Raw genomic sequence first — 13,501 nt, forward strand, 5'->3', positions numbered from 1 at the left:
TGCCCCGGCCTTTTGTCCACCTCCCGCCGGGCGCGCGAGACAGAGCACGTCATGGTCGTCCCGACGCGATGTGCCGGTGGATGCACAACACGATGATGATATAGGAGCCGCGGGGCGGATAAGAATGCCAGCGCCGACGCCCTGGTCACGGTAAAAGATCTTTCCCCCTCCACATCACGCTACTCTCTCCTTTCCTGCCATGGCCACCTCGGCCATCGCCATTGCTTGCTCGGCCGCGTAGCCATCGACCTCCCCTCATCTCGCCGACGTGTCTAGGAGCTCCGCCGTCGTCTGTTTCATCTTCCTTGCCCACGAGATCAAGCCCGGAGACACTGCATCGACCGGGTCAATGTCATCTTCTTCCTCTGCCCCATCGGTGATCTTCCTCAATCCCGGCCGCCCTGCTGCTACTAAGCTTTCTTCAGGCCCCTTTGAGCCTTCTCGGTGAGCTCCTCATCGAAACCCCTCTCTTCTCCACGCCTTTTTGTCCCTGTATCTCACTGCGCCACTGTTGCCATAGCTCGCCACCGCCGCTTGCCTCACCGCGGTAGTGGTGCAGTTGTTGTTTTATCGGTAGATCCTATTCTGATGCATGGCATGTTTTTGTTAACTGTTCTTGATAAATTACCTGCTATCCTATTATGCTTAGTATAGGTATGATAGAGTCCCATCAGTTGGCCCTACACCCTTGTCCATTGCCATGCTATATTATCGGGTCATGATCACTTCGAGCGATGATCAAGGATATATTATGTTATAATACAAACTTATGATACTGTTCAGAATGGGGGTTGGTGGTACCATCCAGGTTGCGATGAGCATGGGTTCACGATAGCCCTGAGTGATTCTTTGTGGCAGAACGACAGGGCAGGTAGAGACCACCTAGGAGAGAGGTGGGCCTGGGCCCTGGTGGGTGTCCGCGATTATCTCGTAGTAACACACTTAACGAGATCTGTGTATTTGATCTGAGACTGCCACTGGCATATATGCACTAACCGTCGCGTGGGATAATGGTATATGGGGCCCTCGGTGTCATACGTTCCTCTCGAAAGGTCTATTATAAGTCAGAATGGAGTGACCTGATTGGTGAGGTGAGTCGGTTATGCCTGTTGTGTATACAAAGGTGGTATTGGTCCCTCGCCAGTCACGCAACATGCAAGAGTGTTTAGGGCAATTGGCCCATGATCCCTTCACGCTTAGGATGTAGACCGATGTGTTGACCTCTCTGGAGAGCCTAGGTAGGACTTTGGCGTGTCAATTATCCAAGGTCGGGCATTACCCAGAAAAGTGTGTCCAGCCAGAGGTAATCGAGTGTATCGGGAAATGTTGTGCACCCCTGTAGGGAAGTTAGACTATTTGAATAGATGTGTCCACGGCAACAGGACGACTTGGAGTTGTATCCCGACCTCTTACAACTAAAACCGGATACTTGATAAAACACACCCAGATAACAATGAGATACACCTGGTGACCGCTTTCTCTCAGGGAGATGAGGAGAGGATCTCCAAGCAGGATTATTGCTATATGGTGTTTAAAATGATACCAGATACGCTCCTCTCTTCCACTAGTGAAAGATGTAGTCTTCGATAGATGAGCTTCTCCCCCTTATTCTAGCATTTCTATAGCTTAGTCCATAGATATTACCCCACTTCCTTTGATACTGATGGATATCTAGTATAGATCTGATGTAAGTCTTGCGAGTACTTTGGATGAGTACTCATCATTGCTTTGCTACTCTTTTCATTCGACCCGGTTACTACAACAGCTGGTAGCACCGCGGATGCAGGTTATCTCGACAGTGCTTACTACGTGAAGACTGATGACCAGGAGTAGTTCGGAGGTCCCAGGCAAGAGGGCTTGCCTTTCGATCTAGTGTCATTGTTTTGCTCAGCCTTCTTAAGGCAAAACTTGTATAACTATGTCTGCACTCAGATATTATTTGCTTTCATGACTGATGTATTATGGGTCCTCGTGGCCCTGGCTTGTAATATAAAGATTTATGTTTATATTTGTGTCGTAGAGTTGTGTTGTGATATTAATGTGAGTCGCCATTCATGATCGTGCATGATGCTACGATTAGTGCATGGTTATAAACGTGGGCGTCACATAGGGTTTGATCTGAGAGTATGTGGTAGGGTTTGATCTGTGACCATCTTGTAGCATTGTACATTGTTGATCTTTGAGATTGTGATTTTTTAGTAGCTGGTGGTGATTGATTTGTAGCATGCTAGGGTTGTATCGTAGTGTTGGATTGGTAGCTACTTGTGATGAATTGGTAGAATGCGTGTTGGTGTATGTTGTTCATTTGTTGTGTTGAGCTAGATGTTCCGGTAGTGTGTGGCTGCGGGCTATGATTACTCCATGTGTGTGCTACGATTGTAGGACATGACCACACAAATGCAAGAGGTTAGTTAGGCCATTGCCTGTCCGAGAGCCAGTTCCCGACGTCCTATGTTGAAGACTCCCAGCCCCCCATCGAGAACCAGATGCCTTCTGATTCAGATGTGTTCGAGGTTTCAGGCATGGGTCCTCCTTTTGTGCCTACAACATTTGTGCTCGCATGCCAAATGCTAGTGTTGTTGCCGCTACACAAATGGCAGCCGCAAAGGCAAAGAAGGATGGTAGGGGAACAACATGAAGTGGCGGCCGTTCCTGTCCACGTTCGTGCTTAACAAGATGTGTGAGCTCGTATGTAGTGAGGTTAGGACTGACAAGGGCTTCAATGAGGTGCACTTGAACATCGTTGCGAAGCAGGTGTTCGAGTTCTCTGGCTAGGAGGTGACCTCCACCCGGGTCTAGAACCACCTCAGGAAGTGGAGAGCTAGATGGATCCAAGTGTCCAAGCTCAGAGACCTTAGCGGCGCCTCATGGGATCAAAACACTTACACAGTCATTCTGGAGTCAGAGAACTACCTAGGCCACACCATGGTTAGCTCATGCCCCCGCTTGTTTAAGCCTTTCAACCATTGTCTTCTCGCAACTAACAACATTTCGTTTCTTTATTAGGACCACCCCAAAGACGCGAAGTTCCTCAACACACCCATCCAGAACTACAACCATATGCAACACATCTTCTCCTTTGGGCTGGCAACCGATAAGCGTGCCATGGGCTTCGGTGAGCCGCTCGGTCCGCCAATGCCTGAGTTCCCAGACACCCAGGAATCAGAGACCATCAAGGAAGATAGTCTTGATAAGGGCTTTGAGCACATCCATGTGCTTGATAGGAAGAGGAAGAGGGGCGGCTTGATGGAGGACATGATCAGTGTCTTCACCATCATGGCTAGGGCCATCAAGCAGGTGGCAACCGCTATAAGGGAGAGCAACTCCATCGACGTCCACCCTAAGCTCTACACCGCCCTCATGGACCAAGGTGGCTTCAGCCAAGAGGCTCTGATGGCTTCTCTAAGGCACCTGCTGGACAACAAGGCCCAGGGTGTTGGGTTTGTTGCCATGGCAAACTCTCACAAGGTGCTCTGGCTCAGGAGCTGGCTGGGCAAGCACTACTACTAGCGATGTCTCTAGTGGTGGTGACCGTGTGCATGACCCTCGACGATGATGGAGATGGTGACGACGATGGCGACTTATATTTTGTGTAGCCAGTGCTTGAAAACTATTGATGGCCTATATATTTTGGTGAGGTGGTATATACTAACCCTTCACGCTGATGGCGAACTTGCGGTGGTAGGATTACACCCTCTTTTGGATGTGGTGGTAGGATGACACCATGGTAGTTGTAGGTTGAACTTGCTATGCCTTATGATCATGCATGCTTTGCTATGTTTCATGTCTAGTGTGCTCCATTGCTTGCTGCTTGAACTGTTGCTCTTTTGCAATGCTAGGAGAAGTAGTATGTGGTGTTCCACAGGAGGGTTCTAGGGGTTTGCAGTTCATGGGAATATACAATGAACAAGTGTGAGGTTTCAAGAACAGCTGCCACAAAGGGTCCAAGAGTAGACAGGCGGCAAAGGATGATTACTCCAAGGCCATGCTAAAGCAGCATTGCAGCAGTGTTGAAGTTGCCAAGGCATATCGACATTTTGGCCTGAAGAACTTCATCATCATCGTCCAATTCGTCGTGATTGCACTGTTGTGGCATTCGGTAATTCGGTGTGATCGTGTGTAAGGTGTAGCTGGTAAGTTCACCATGTAGGGTACAATGTTATCACACCTTGCTCCTCGTGTGCAACCAAACATCGTGTATTTGCATATGCTCAGCCAATGCAGAACGCCGAACACCATGCCAAAACCGACCCCCTAATGCAAGCAGCCTCAATGCGGGCAATCAATCAAGGTGCAGATATTGGTTATTTCCCTGTTTTTTCACAACCAGGCCCAAGTGAGAAACACATGCAATGCAAGCAAATTGAGAGAAGCAACCAAACACACCCTAGATCTCACAGCCAGACTTAGAGCATCCACAGCCGGACATGCCAAATCTGGCACCCTATACGCCCACGGACGCGCCTGGGCACGTCCGCGGATAGTGATCGCGCAGTCCCTAAATCCACGCCTCCACAGTCGTGTATCTCATATCCGACACCCTATATACATACAAATTCATGCAACGTAGTACGTAGCTCACCAAACGATCAAAATCGACAGGAAACAGACATATAAATCGATACCAAACAGGCATAATTCACATAAACATCACCAAAAGATCACCAAATGGGCATAATTCACACAGTTCAGCGATCCAGCACATCCTAACTAGATACTAGAGCTAGATTATATAAAAGGAGAGGGCCAAGCTTCACCACTTCCTCGCCAGTCCTTTGCCCTTCCGGTCACCGGCGCTGCTGTAGGCGTCCACGACAGGAGGTGGATCGACGTCGGAGTCGTCCGAGTCAGACTTGTCGGAGGAGGAGGAACCGGAGATGACGGTGTAGCCTTGCAAGCGTCGGACGATGCGGTCCTACTTGCGCTTGAGCTTGGCCACCCTCGCTGCTTCCGTCGCCTCCCGCTCAGACTGCTCAATGCCGAGTCGGAGCTGCTTGGCATTGATCCTCCGGAGCCGCCAGGCATCCGTCTCCACTGTGGTAAGTGACCGACGGTACACCCACTGGAGGAGACGCTCCTCCTCGCCGTGCACCGGCATCACGCGACTGCGGCGGGCGAACTGCGCAGCCACGTCGGACGCTCCCTCCATCTCCCTTGCCCTCTGCCTCTCGCGGCGGGCGGCGCGTGCCTACGACTCCGGAGTACGCATCCGCGGTTCCGGTGGAACGGGCACTAGAACCCATCGCTGCCCGCGCGGAGCAGTGGCCGAAGGTGGAGGAGGCTGTCGGGTAGGCGACGCCGATTGGGCAGCCCTCCAGATCCACGCACGGAGGTCTAGTGCCGGCGTTGGCGCTGCGGCGACAGGTGGCGTCGCACCTGACCTGGAGCTGCCACCCATATTGACCCGCGAGCGCTCGAGCGCGATACGAAGCGCCAGCCGTCCTCGTCTCCGGAGCTGCCGTCGGAGTGACTACCGGTGCTGGAGATGCTCGCCGGCGCTAGAGATTGGACGGATTGGGGAAAGGGGGGCGTCAGGGAGCAGAGCGGAGCGGAGTGAGCTAGGGTTTGCTCCGGAGGAGGATTTTGTTGGGTCAGGGTGGGCCAACGGTGGGCCGGGCTGACGTGGCGGACACGCCCGGGCTGCCTCATATCCGCTCTACGTTTGGGCTGGATATGAGGGATGCCGTCCAACCCAGACGTTTGTCCGCGGTTTGAGAGCTCCGGTTGGATCCGTTTTTTTGTGACCGATCAGTGATCGGACGGTCTGCCCGCGTGTTTGAGAGGTCCAGCTGTAGATGCTCTTGTATACCTTAGATCTCGCAGCCATGATCCACAAAAACGAAGTTATTCTGGTACTAGCACGCACAAACAAACACTCAGCATCATCACTATATCTGCACTCACTAATGGCTACAATTAAACTTAATAAATGTATCTTCTAAGGGGCCAAGGCACATTACTCGCAATAAACTCAAAAATATTGATGGAAAGCAACATAACATTTACGTAAGTACTCTACTACTTAAAGCTTGGACAAGTCATTTTTCTAGTAACCTTGGCAGGATACTTTCAGTATAAGCATCATTTCAAAGCAACAAACTTTTCTTGATTTTAGTTCAACATATCAATTTGTGCTACACAGCAAAACTGGAGTAAAAAGATTCAGCCAAAATAACATGGTCTTGCAAAGCAAAATCGTGGCAGTTTATTACCGCTATCTGATTATTAGAGGCAAAAACAGCACGAAGTCAGCAAAACTGACAGATTCTCAAGAATACAACATAAGAAAAAGTTCCAGAACTCTCAGCCACCTTATATGGATTGAATTGAACTCAGCGAAGCTTCTCTTTCACAGAATACTTCTTGGCAGCATCTCGCACCTTTTCAATATACCCTTCAATTGGTGGCGTGAGTGTTGCCATGTACCGGTTTGCAGGGAATGGTGTCATGTCAGGAACCATAGCAGCAGCTTGCAGCTTCTCGGGGAGTGCAGCAACGGCCTCCTTCTTGAGGCTCAAAAGTGTTGATTCCGCAGTTTGGCGTGCACGGTGTCGTTGCATTAGCACACGGCTGTATTCTTTGGCAAGACGCCGACCATCCTCAACTGTCAGCTCATAAGTAGGGATGGTCTTCTCATCTACAAGGCCAAGACTGATATAGTCAAGGCCAGGTGGACCCATCAGAACACGGCCACCATCACCTCCAATGGTACCTTTGGACTTGGCTTTAGCCTTGGCAATATCAAGTTCACGTTGTCGTTCCTTGGAGATGAGTCCAAGCTCCTCACGTTTTGCCTCGCGAAGACACTCCTTGGGGGACAAGTGCCGTAGAGGAGTAGAGGACTTCAGACAAGACTCTGCAATCTGAGTAATGCGCTCAATGGCTTCACGACGACCACGGCCAGCACCACCGCTCCCAGCAGTGGCAGGCGCGCCCCCCTTCTTTGCTATGACGCTGCGCTTCAAAGGCAGGCCGGCTTTGAGCTTAGCCTTGCCTTTGGATGTGCCACCCACTGGTGCACGCTGTTGAAGCTGGTGATGCTGGCTGGTCATACCAGATGCCACTGCTGGGCTTACAGCAAGTGTTTTGGAAAGGTGTCGGAGCATGATACCAGGTGCACCTGACGCCATTGATCACCTTGTCTGCACAAATCACAAACACCTCACTATGTTGGCTCTTGAATCACTTGACTTTTCATACGGGGAGTTACTTCAAAAATCAACGTTATTAACCTCTGAAATCATCACAAGCTAGCAAAGTACCATGACAAAATCATCAATCATTTTGGTTCAGCTTATATTTTTCAGAATAAATGATAACAAATAGACATGTAATTTCTTAGTTATTCGTGCAAAACCAAAATAAACTACCTTAAGTAGCTAAGACCATCTGTACCGGAACTCTCAAATTTCTTTATAACTAATATAAAAATCTGCATCTTTTGGGAAGTTAAACGCCACCTAACCGAACTCTCAAACCTATACCTCCAAAAAATTGAGTTAAGCCTAAAAAGATTCCTTTTTGGCTCGAAATTGAGAGAGCAACACCACTTCCCATCAAATCTCCTTTGTGCTCCTCTCACTGGAAAAATGGCTCAACCGACAGCGAGACACTAAATTGACGGCCCGCCGGTATAAAATTCACATCGGCGCCCCACACAAACCCTAAATCCTTCACCGCCACCCCCATTTCTACCCAAATCACCGCCGCCGCCGCTCGATTTCGTCGTCGTCGCCGCTGGAATCACCAGCCTCCTGTAATGGGGTGAGCAGCGGAGGATCACCATGGCGGATGTCATGCCCATCAACTCGTCATCGGCACACAACTCTGGCGACGAGCAAGAGGCGGCGCAGCTTGCAGCGGCTGTGGCGTCGAAAGCCAAGGAAGAGGAGGAGGGGGCGAGGCAAAGGTGGAGGACAGGCCGGCGGATGAAGCCGAGGAGAAGGGTGGCGCCGGCGCCAGCTTCTCGTGGGAGGAGGCGGAGAGAGTATGAGCGTGCTTTGCTCGATGAGGAGGAGCACCGGGCAGTGGAGCACGTCAACACTAAGGCGGCCGCCTGGCTTGCACAGACGCTGAGATGATGGAGGTCTGACGAGCTTTCGAGCAGTCCATCGCCGATGAGCGTGAGGCGGAGGCCAGCCGACGGTACTTGGCTGAGGCAGATCGCGAGTGCGATGCACTCTTCTACGAGCTCGTCGCCGACGACTCCGGCGATGTGCCGATGCCATGGCGGGGCACCAATCACGCTGAGGCGTAGGGATCTGCCGGCGGTGATGAACCTCGACCCCGAATCGGATTAGTGCTTGTTTTATCTTAAATTACCTCGTTTTAGCTTTAGTTTAGCTCTAATTAAGTTTTATATAATTTAATTATGAACTACCAATGATGTTGTGTAATGAACTACTATGTATAATTATAATCTAGTTTTAAATTTGAGTTTCCAGTGAGATGTTTGTGCATAATTTGGGTTTGCGGAGTTATACTTTAGGGTTCAGTTAGCTTCATACTTTTTTAACTTTTCATATTTGAAGAGTTCAGATTCGAGAAGAAAGTTGAGAGAAAATCTTTTAAGGGTTCAGTTAGAGATGCTCAATCAAAAGCAGAAAGGCCATCACAACTTCGGCCCCCGCGTCGCTCCTGTGCGAGCGGCTCGGGCGGAAAAAAGCAACCCTAGCTCCCCGCCGCAAAATCCTCCCTCTCCTCCCCGCCGCCGCCGGAGGAAGTTGCAGGGCGAAGCCTCTGCGGCCGACGGCGGCGGCGGAGACCTTGCTCGCGTCGTGGGTAGGCCTCGGGCACGGCAGAGCCCTCCCTCGGTGACCGCGGCGGCGTTCTCGTGTGGGTCTCAGATCAGCTCCGGCGACCTGCATCTCGTCGGTGCCGTGGCTTGGCCGCTCGAGCGCGGCGTTGGGGTGGTGGAGCGGCGCAGCGGATGACCCGGGTTCGAGCCGGGACTGCCCTGTTGCGGCCTCGGTCTGCGTGGCGACGGCGGCGCTGCGGCCGCTAGGGCGGCGTGGTGGTCAGGCCTGGGCGTGGTGCTGCCGCCGCGTCGGGTGCTTGCGGAGGAGGATGGGGTTGGCTCTTCTTCGGTCTGCTCGGCGGCCGGCGGCGTCGTCCCGGTGTCCAGGGGAGCAGGTCCGGTGGGTGGCTCCTCCGGCAGCGTCTCCTGGCCTGGCGTGGAGCGGATCCGGCGGTCAGGGACCGGCTCGTGTGGCGGCGCGCAGGGCCCCTGGCTCGGCCCTCAGATCTGGCCGACCTCGATGGGGCGGGGTGGCAGCCCCCCGTCCTCTGCTCGCAGGCTTACGGCTGCGGTGCGGTGGTGCTGCTCGACTTCGTCGGCGGCAAGGTGCGGTGCTCCTGAGGCGGTGGTGCTGCTCAATAGCGGCTGAGCAGGATCTGGTCTGCAGTGGTCCGGATTTGGTCACGTGCGGCGGCGGGCTGCAGTGACCCTTGCTCTGTGGTGGTGCAGGGAGCAGCGATCCGCAGTCTACCGGTGCTCCTCGGAGGTGGTCTGCTCACTTGGGCGAAAGCCACAGCTCCAGCCGGAGCCGGCGATGGTGACGCCCGCGAGTGCCGCTTACCTCCTTGGAGGCATCGCTGTCATAGTGACTTCCCCTTCGAGGCTCCTGGGGAAACCCATGTTCCTGGTCCGTCCGGAACGGCCGACGGCGGCGTTATTCGCGTCGCATTCCTTCCTGAAGGCATCAGCTTGGTGGATTGTGTGGTGGCTGCTCACTGCGGGTTAGTCGGTGGTGGTGGTGCGGCCGGCTTCTGCTGGTGTGCTCGGAGAAGCGATCCGGGTGTAGACTCAGCTCCTTGATGCCCTTCGGCTTCACCGGCGGTGCCGCTGTTGTGATGTAGACTCGGCAGCGTGTGACTCTTCGTCCGGTGTGGACTCGGTCGCTCGTTGCCCTTCGGCTGCACCAATAGCCTTGAGGTATCATGGATGGTCTCGGTTGATTGGAGCTCTTCGTCTACGGTGGTGGTGTTCTCATGCGGCTCTGGTAACGGTTGCTCAAGACCCTCTCATGGTTACTGTTGTGTTGCGGCGAGCTTGGTGCTCTTGGTGTTGTCTCGACTCATCTTTGCTCAAGGATGGCGCAAGATGCCTCTCAAACTGCTATTCGTTCCGTTCTTTTTATGGCGGAGCCCCAGTCAAGGTTCGTGTCTGGGATGACACTCGTTGGCTGTGGATGCTCCTGAGTTGTGCCATGGGGCCGGTTTGCCCGCCGATGCGTTCGGCTGTTTGCAAAGTCCTCGTATTGTGATCTCTCGACGGCACCCCACATCTACTTGTGTCCCTCATGGTGTTGGTGTTATGTCTGCTAGCTTGGCCGTGCCTTGTTTGTTTTTCAGCCCGGTTTCCTTTATAAACGGGGTCAATTTGTTTAAGATTTTCGATCCGGTTTTCCTTATAAACTGGATCACCACTCTGGGATTTTGGCCAATTTGAATAATATATTCAGGTGGGGAAACTCCCCCTGGTGATTCTCAAAAGAAAAAAGTTAGAGATGCTCTAAGACCCATTTCTTTTGGGTAAAAAACTACAGCCTGGACATACAGACTCAGCTGATCTACTGATATGAATCTCACACTAAATACATAGGAACCGATAAACAAGGGCGTAGCCACTCACATTGTGACGGAAGGAGGAACGGGCGGCGGCGGCGGCGACCTTCCAAGGCAATGGAGCAGCACGATTCGGTGGTAGGGCAGGCGGGATCCCCGGGGAAGAAGGGGAAATCCGTAACGGGGATCAATGAGGGCCGCGACGTCTAACTCGCCATAGCAGCGCGGCCGGACGGCAGCGGCTACCGCCGGGACGCAATCGCAGTCGCAGTCGAGCAAGGGTTCGAGGCAGGTCAGCAGCGAAGCCGCTTTTCGTACGCATCGCGGGCGCAGTTGGTCGTGGGCTGACCTATCTGCGGAGCCTGGCCCACGGAATATTCGGCCAAGTGAGGTTCACGAGACGAGTCTTACTTTTCTTTTCTACAAGCATGGTTTATTTCCACTGTTTCAATTTATCTCTGTTGACGTATAAATGCATTGTTTTTTTTGCATGGTAATACGTGTCTCATTCATATAGTAAAGATTAAAATACAAGTCACGTAATGATCGATATGACAAAACTAAAAAGAGAATTGCCACGAGGTCTACTGTAGTTCATCACTCGTTGACCTCTCCTAGCGCTCCCCTGCTCTAGCGCCCCTCTCCTCTTGCGCTCGCGCCAGCCGCCACTCTGGCGCCGGCGGCCACCTCGCGCCGTCCTCCACTCCGGAGGCGGCGGCCACCTTCCCTCCGCTGAGCTATGGCGTCCAGAGTCTCCCTGTCGGGCTCCTTCTCCTCCGCGTCCTCCCTTCCCCCGCCATCTCCGCCTTCTTCGGCGCGGCGAGATCCCCCGCTCTCTCCGCATGCTGGTCCCTCCGCTCCGTCCCCGGCGCAGCCCTGGCCTCAGCTGCGCTCCATCATTGTGTCGCCGGTCCTGGGCACGGCCTTTGGCCCTATCGTCCAGGGTAGGGCGGCGGGGCCATCGCGCACGCCGGCGCCTTTGCGGGTTGGGGGTGGCTGGCAGACCAAGACGAGCCGCCGTCCTCGGGCTCTGCAACGTCCTCGGCGCCGTGCTCCCCCTGGCCGACCCCGCGTGCTGCGTGCTCCCCGCCCGCCGCCGTCTTCGCGACTCCCTGCGAGCTGCACTGATGCTGCTACAACTGCGGGAGCGACGGGCATATCTCGGTGGACTGCACTAACCCAGCGTTCTGCGTCAGGTGTCGTGGTGTCGGGCACATCTCTCGCGGCTGCACCAGGCCGCGTAGTCCGTCTCCGGTGGAGCAGCCTGTGCGCCCGCCGCATGCTCTACGTCTTCCGGTGGAGGTGTCCGCCCCTGCGTCGCCGCGGCGCTCGGGCACCATCTTGCCGCCTCCACCGCCGGGTCCTCCGCCACCTGGCGCGGTCAGGCTTTGGAGTGAGGTGGTGCGGGCGCTGTCCCGGGGCGCGCGGTCGGCTGCCAGCCCGAAGTTCTCGGAGCCATTCGGCCCGCCGGAGTCTGCACTGCCCGGGGTGGCTGTTGCTCAGGAGGCCCCGGTGGAAGTTTGCTTCTTGGAAGCGGGGGACAACACATGGCGGATGGAGGCCGAGCTTGCTTGGCGGTTCTCGTCACGGTCACCGGCAACAGGCCCTCGGTGGACTTGGCTTCTGCGGCGGAGGCGCTGCACACGGCGTTCGACATTGGTCCGGCGGATATGTCCATCCACGCTTTCTTCCCCGACGACTTCCTGGTCCTCTGCCGTGATTGGGCGGTCCGGGATCGGATGGTGCGCGCGGGCCATGCTCACTCCTCCTGGTTCGAGCTCAACCTCCGACCATGGAATAGGCAGGCGCAGGTAACGGCGACCTCGCTCCCCTACCTTGTTCCTATTTTCGCTGCGGGGAGTGCTTGCGCATGCGTGGAACCAGAGGACGGCGAGTGTGATTCTGCGTGGTCTCGGCTACGTTGTGAGGGTGGATGATTGCACTGCTCGCCGGCTCGACATGGCGGACTTTCGGCTTTGGCTGCGCACGGATCGGCCTCACCAGATTCCTCGTCACCCTTTGCTCTACATCGACGAGCCCCGGCGGAACCTTTGGGCTGAGGAGGAGGGCTGGCGTGCTTCCGTTGGCCGGCGTGCCCGCACACTCTAGTACCCGATCGACGTCGTGGTCCTGGAGGAGCCGGCTATGGTGGACTTGGAGGATGATGGTGGCCGGAGGCCTCCACCGCCGCCGCCGTCGTCGTCGCCACCTTTGAGGAATGATGATCCAGTGCGCGGGCCGCCGAGGGGGATGCCCGCAATCCAGCGGTGTCTATCGCTTTGGCCGGTACGGCGGAGTCGTCGACGGCGTTGCCGCCGCCGGCGATGTGTTGCATTCAAATCAGGACGGGTTCGGCAGGTGGTTCGGTCAGCGGCAGTTGCATGGCCATCGTCACTGGATCGCTTTTGGCCGATCCTTTGGGCCCACATGCAGGTGAGGTTGTTTGCCAGCCTATGGTGGAGTTTGACGTGTCGGCGCAGGCGGGGACTGGTCAAAAAGAAGCATCGGCGGTCCAATGTGCTGCGACGGCTCGGGGGGCAGATGTGCAGGTTCCCGTTGTCTCGCCCGCCTCGGTCCAGCTGTCTCGGTGGGCATGAGCCGACAAAGATGCTCACGCACCTGAGGTGGCCAGGCTCTCGGATCTGGAGCCTGTTGGTGGTGTGCATGGGGATGGATCCGTCCAAATCGGATCGTATCGTATCCCCCTGCGGGACCCGGTGGATGATGATGGCGCCAACTCCTGTGGGGACAGATGGGATGGCTTGGACTCGTTGTTCGAGGAGGATTCAGGGAGTGTTTGCTCGCGAAGGCTGCATGGACAGGTGGAAGCCTGGGATACATTTCCGGTGAGCCTATCAGAGGATGGCTGCACCCATGCACCATGCACTCCTTTACGTACGGTGGGGCTGGTGAGTCCGGATGGTGCGGTGGATGA

General features: G+C 54.7%; 1 protein-coding gene across 1 annotated transcript; it reads right to left on the reverse strand.

The window, feature by feature from the left end:
• Window positions 1–6,084: 6,084 nt before the first annotated feature.
• Window positions 6,085–10,921, reverse strand: LOC123181017 (uncharacterized). Its single transcript, XM_044593225.1, has 2 exons — window positions 10,634–10,921; window positions 6,085–7,142 (listed from the first exon to the last, which is right to left on the reverse strand). Exon 2 carries the CDS (start codon window positions 7,128–7,130, stop codon window positions 6,333–6,335), a length of 798 nt encoding a protein of 265 aa, XP_044449160.1. The 5' UTR covers window positions 7,131–7,142; window positions 10,634–10,921; the 3' UTR covers window positions 6,085–6,332.
• Window positions 10,922–13,501: the final 2,580 nt, after the last annotated feature.

The sequence above is a fragment of the Triticum aestivum genome, chromosome 1D (assembly GCF_018294505.1).
Source record: "Triticum aestivum cultivar Chinese Spring chromosome 1D, IWGSC CS RefSeq v2.1, whole genome shotgun sequence".
Taxonomy (NCBI): domain Eukaryota; kingdom Viridiplantae; phylum Streptophyta; class Magnoliopsida; order Poales; family Poaceae; genus Triticum; species Triticum aestivum.

Bases quoted from the DNA above. Each gene is read 5' to 3' on its own strand.
- LOC123181017 (XM_044593225.1), bottom strand. From the start codon at position 7,130: ATGGCGTCAGGTGCACCTGGTATCATGCTCCGACACCTTTCCAAAACA.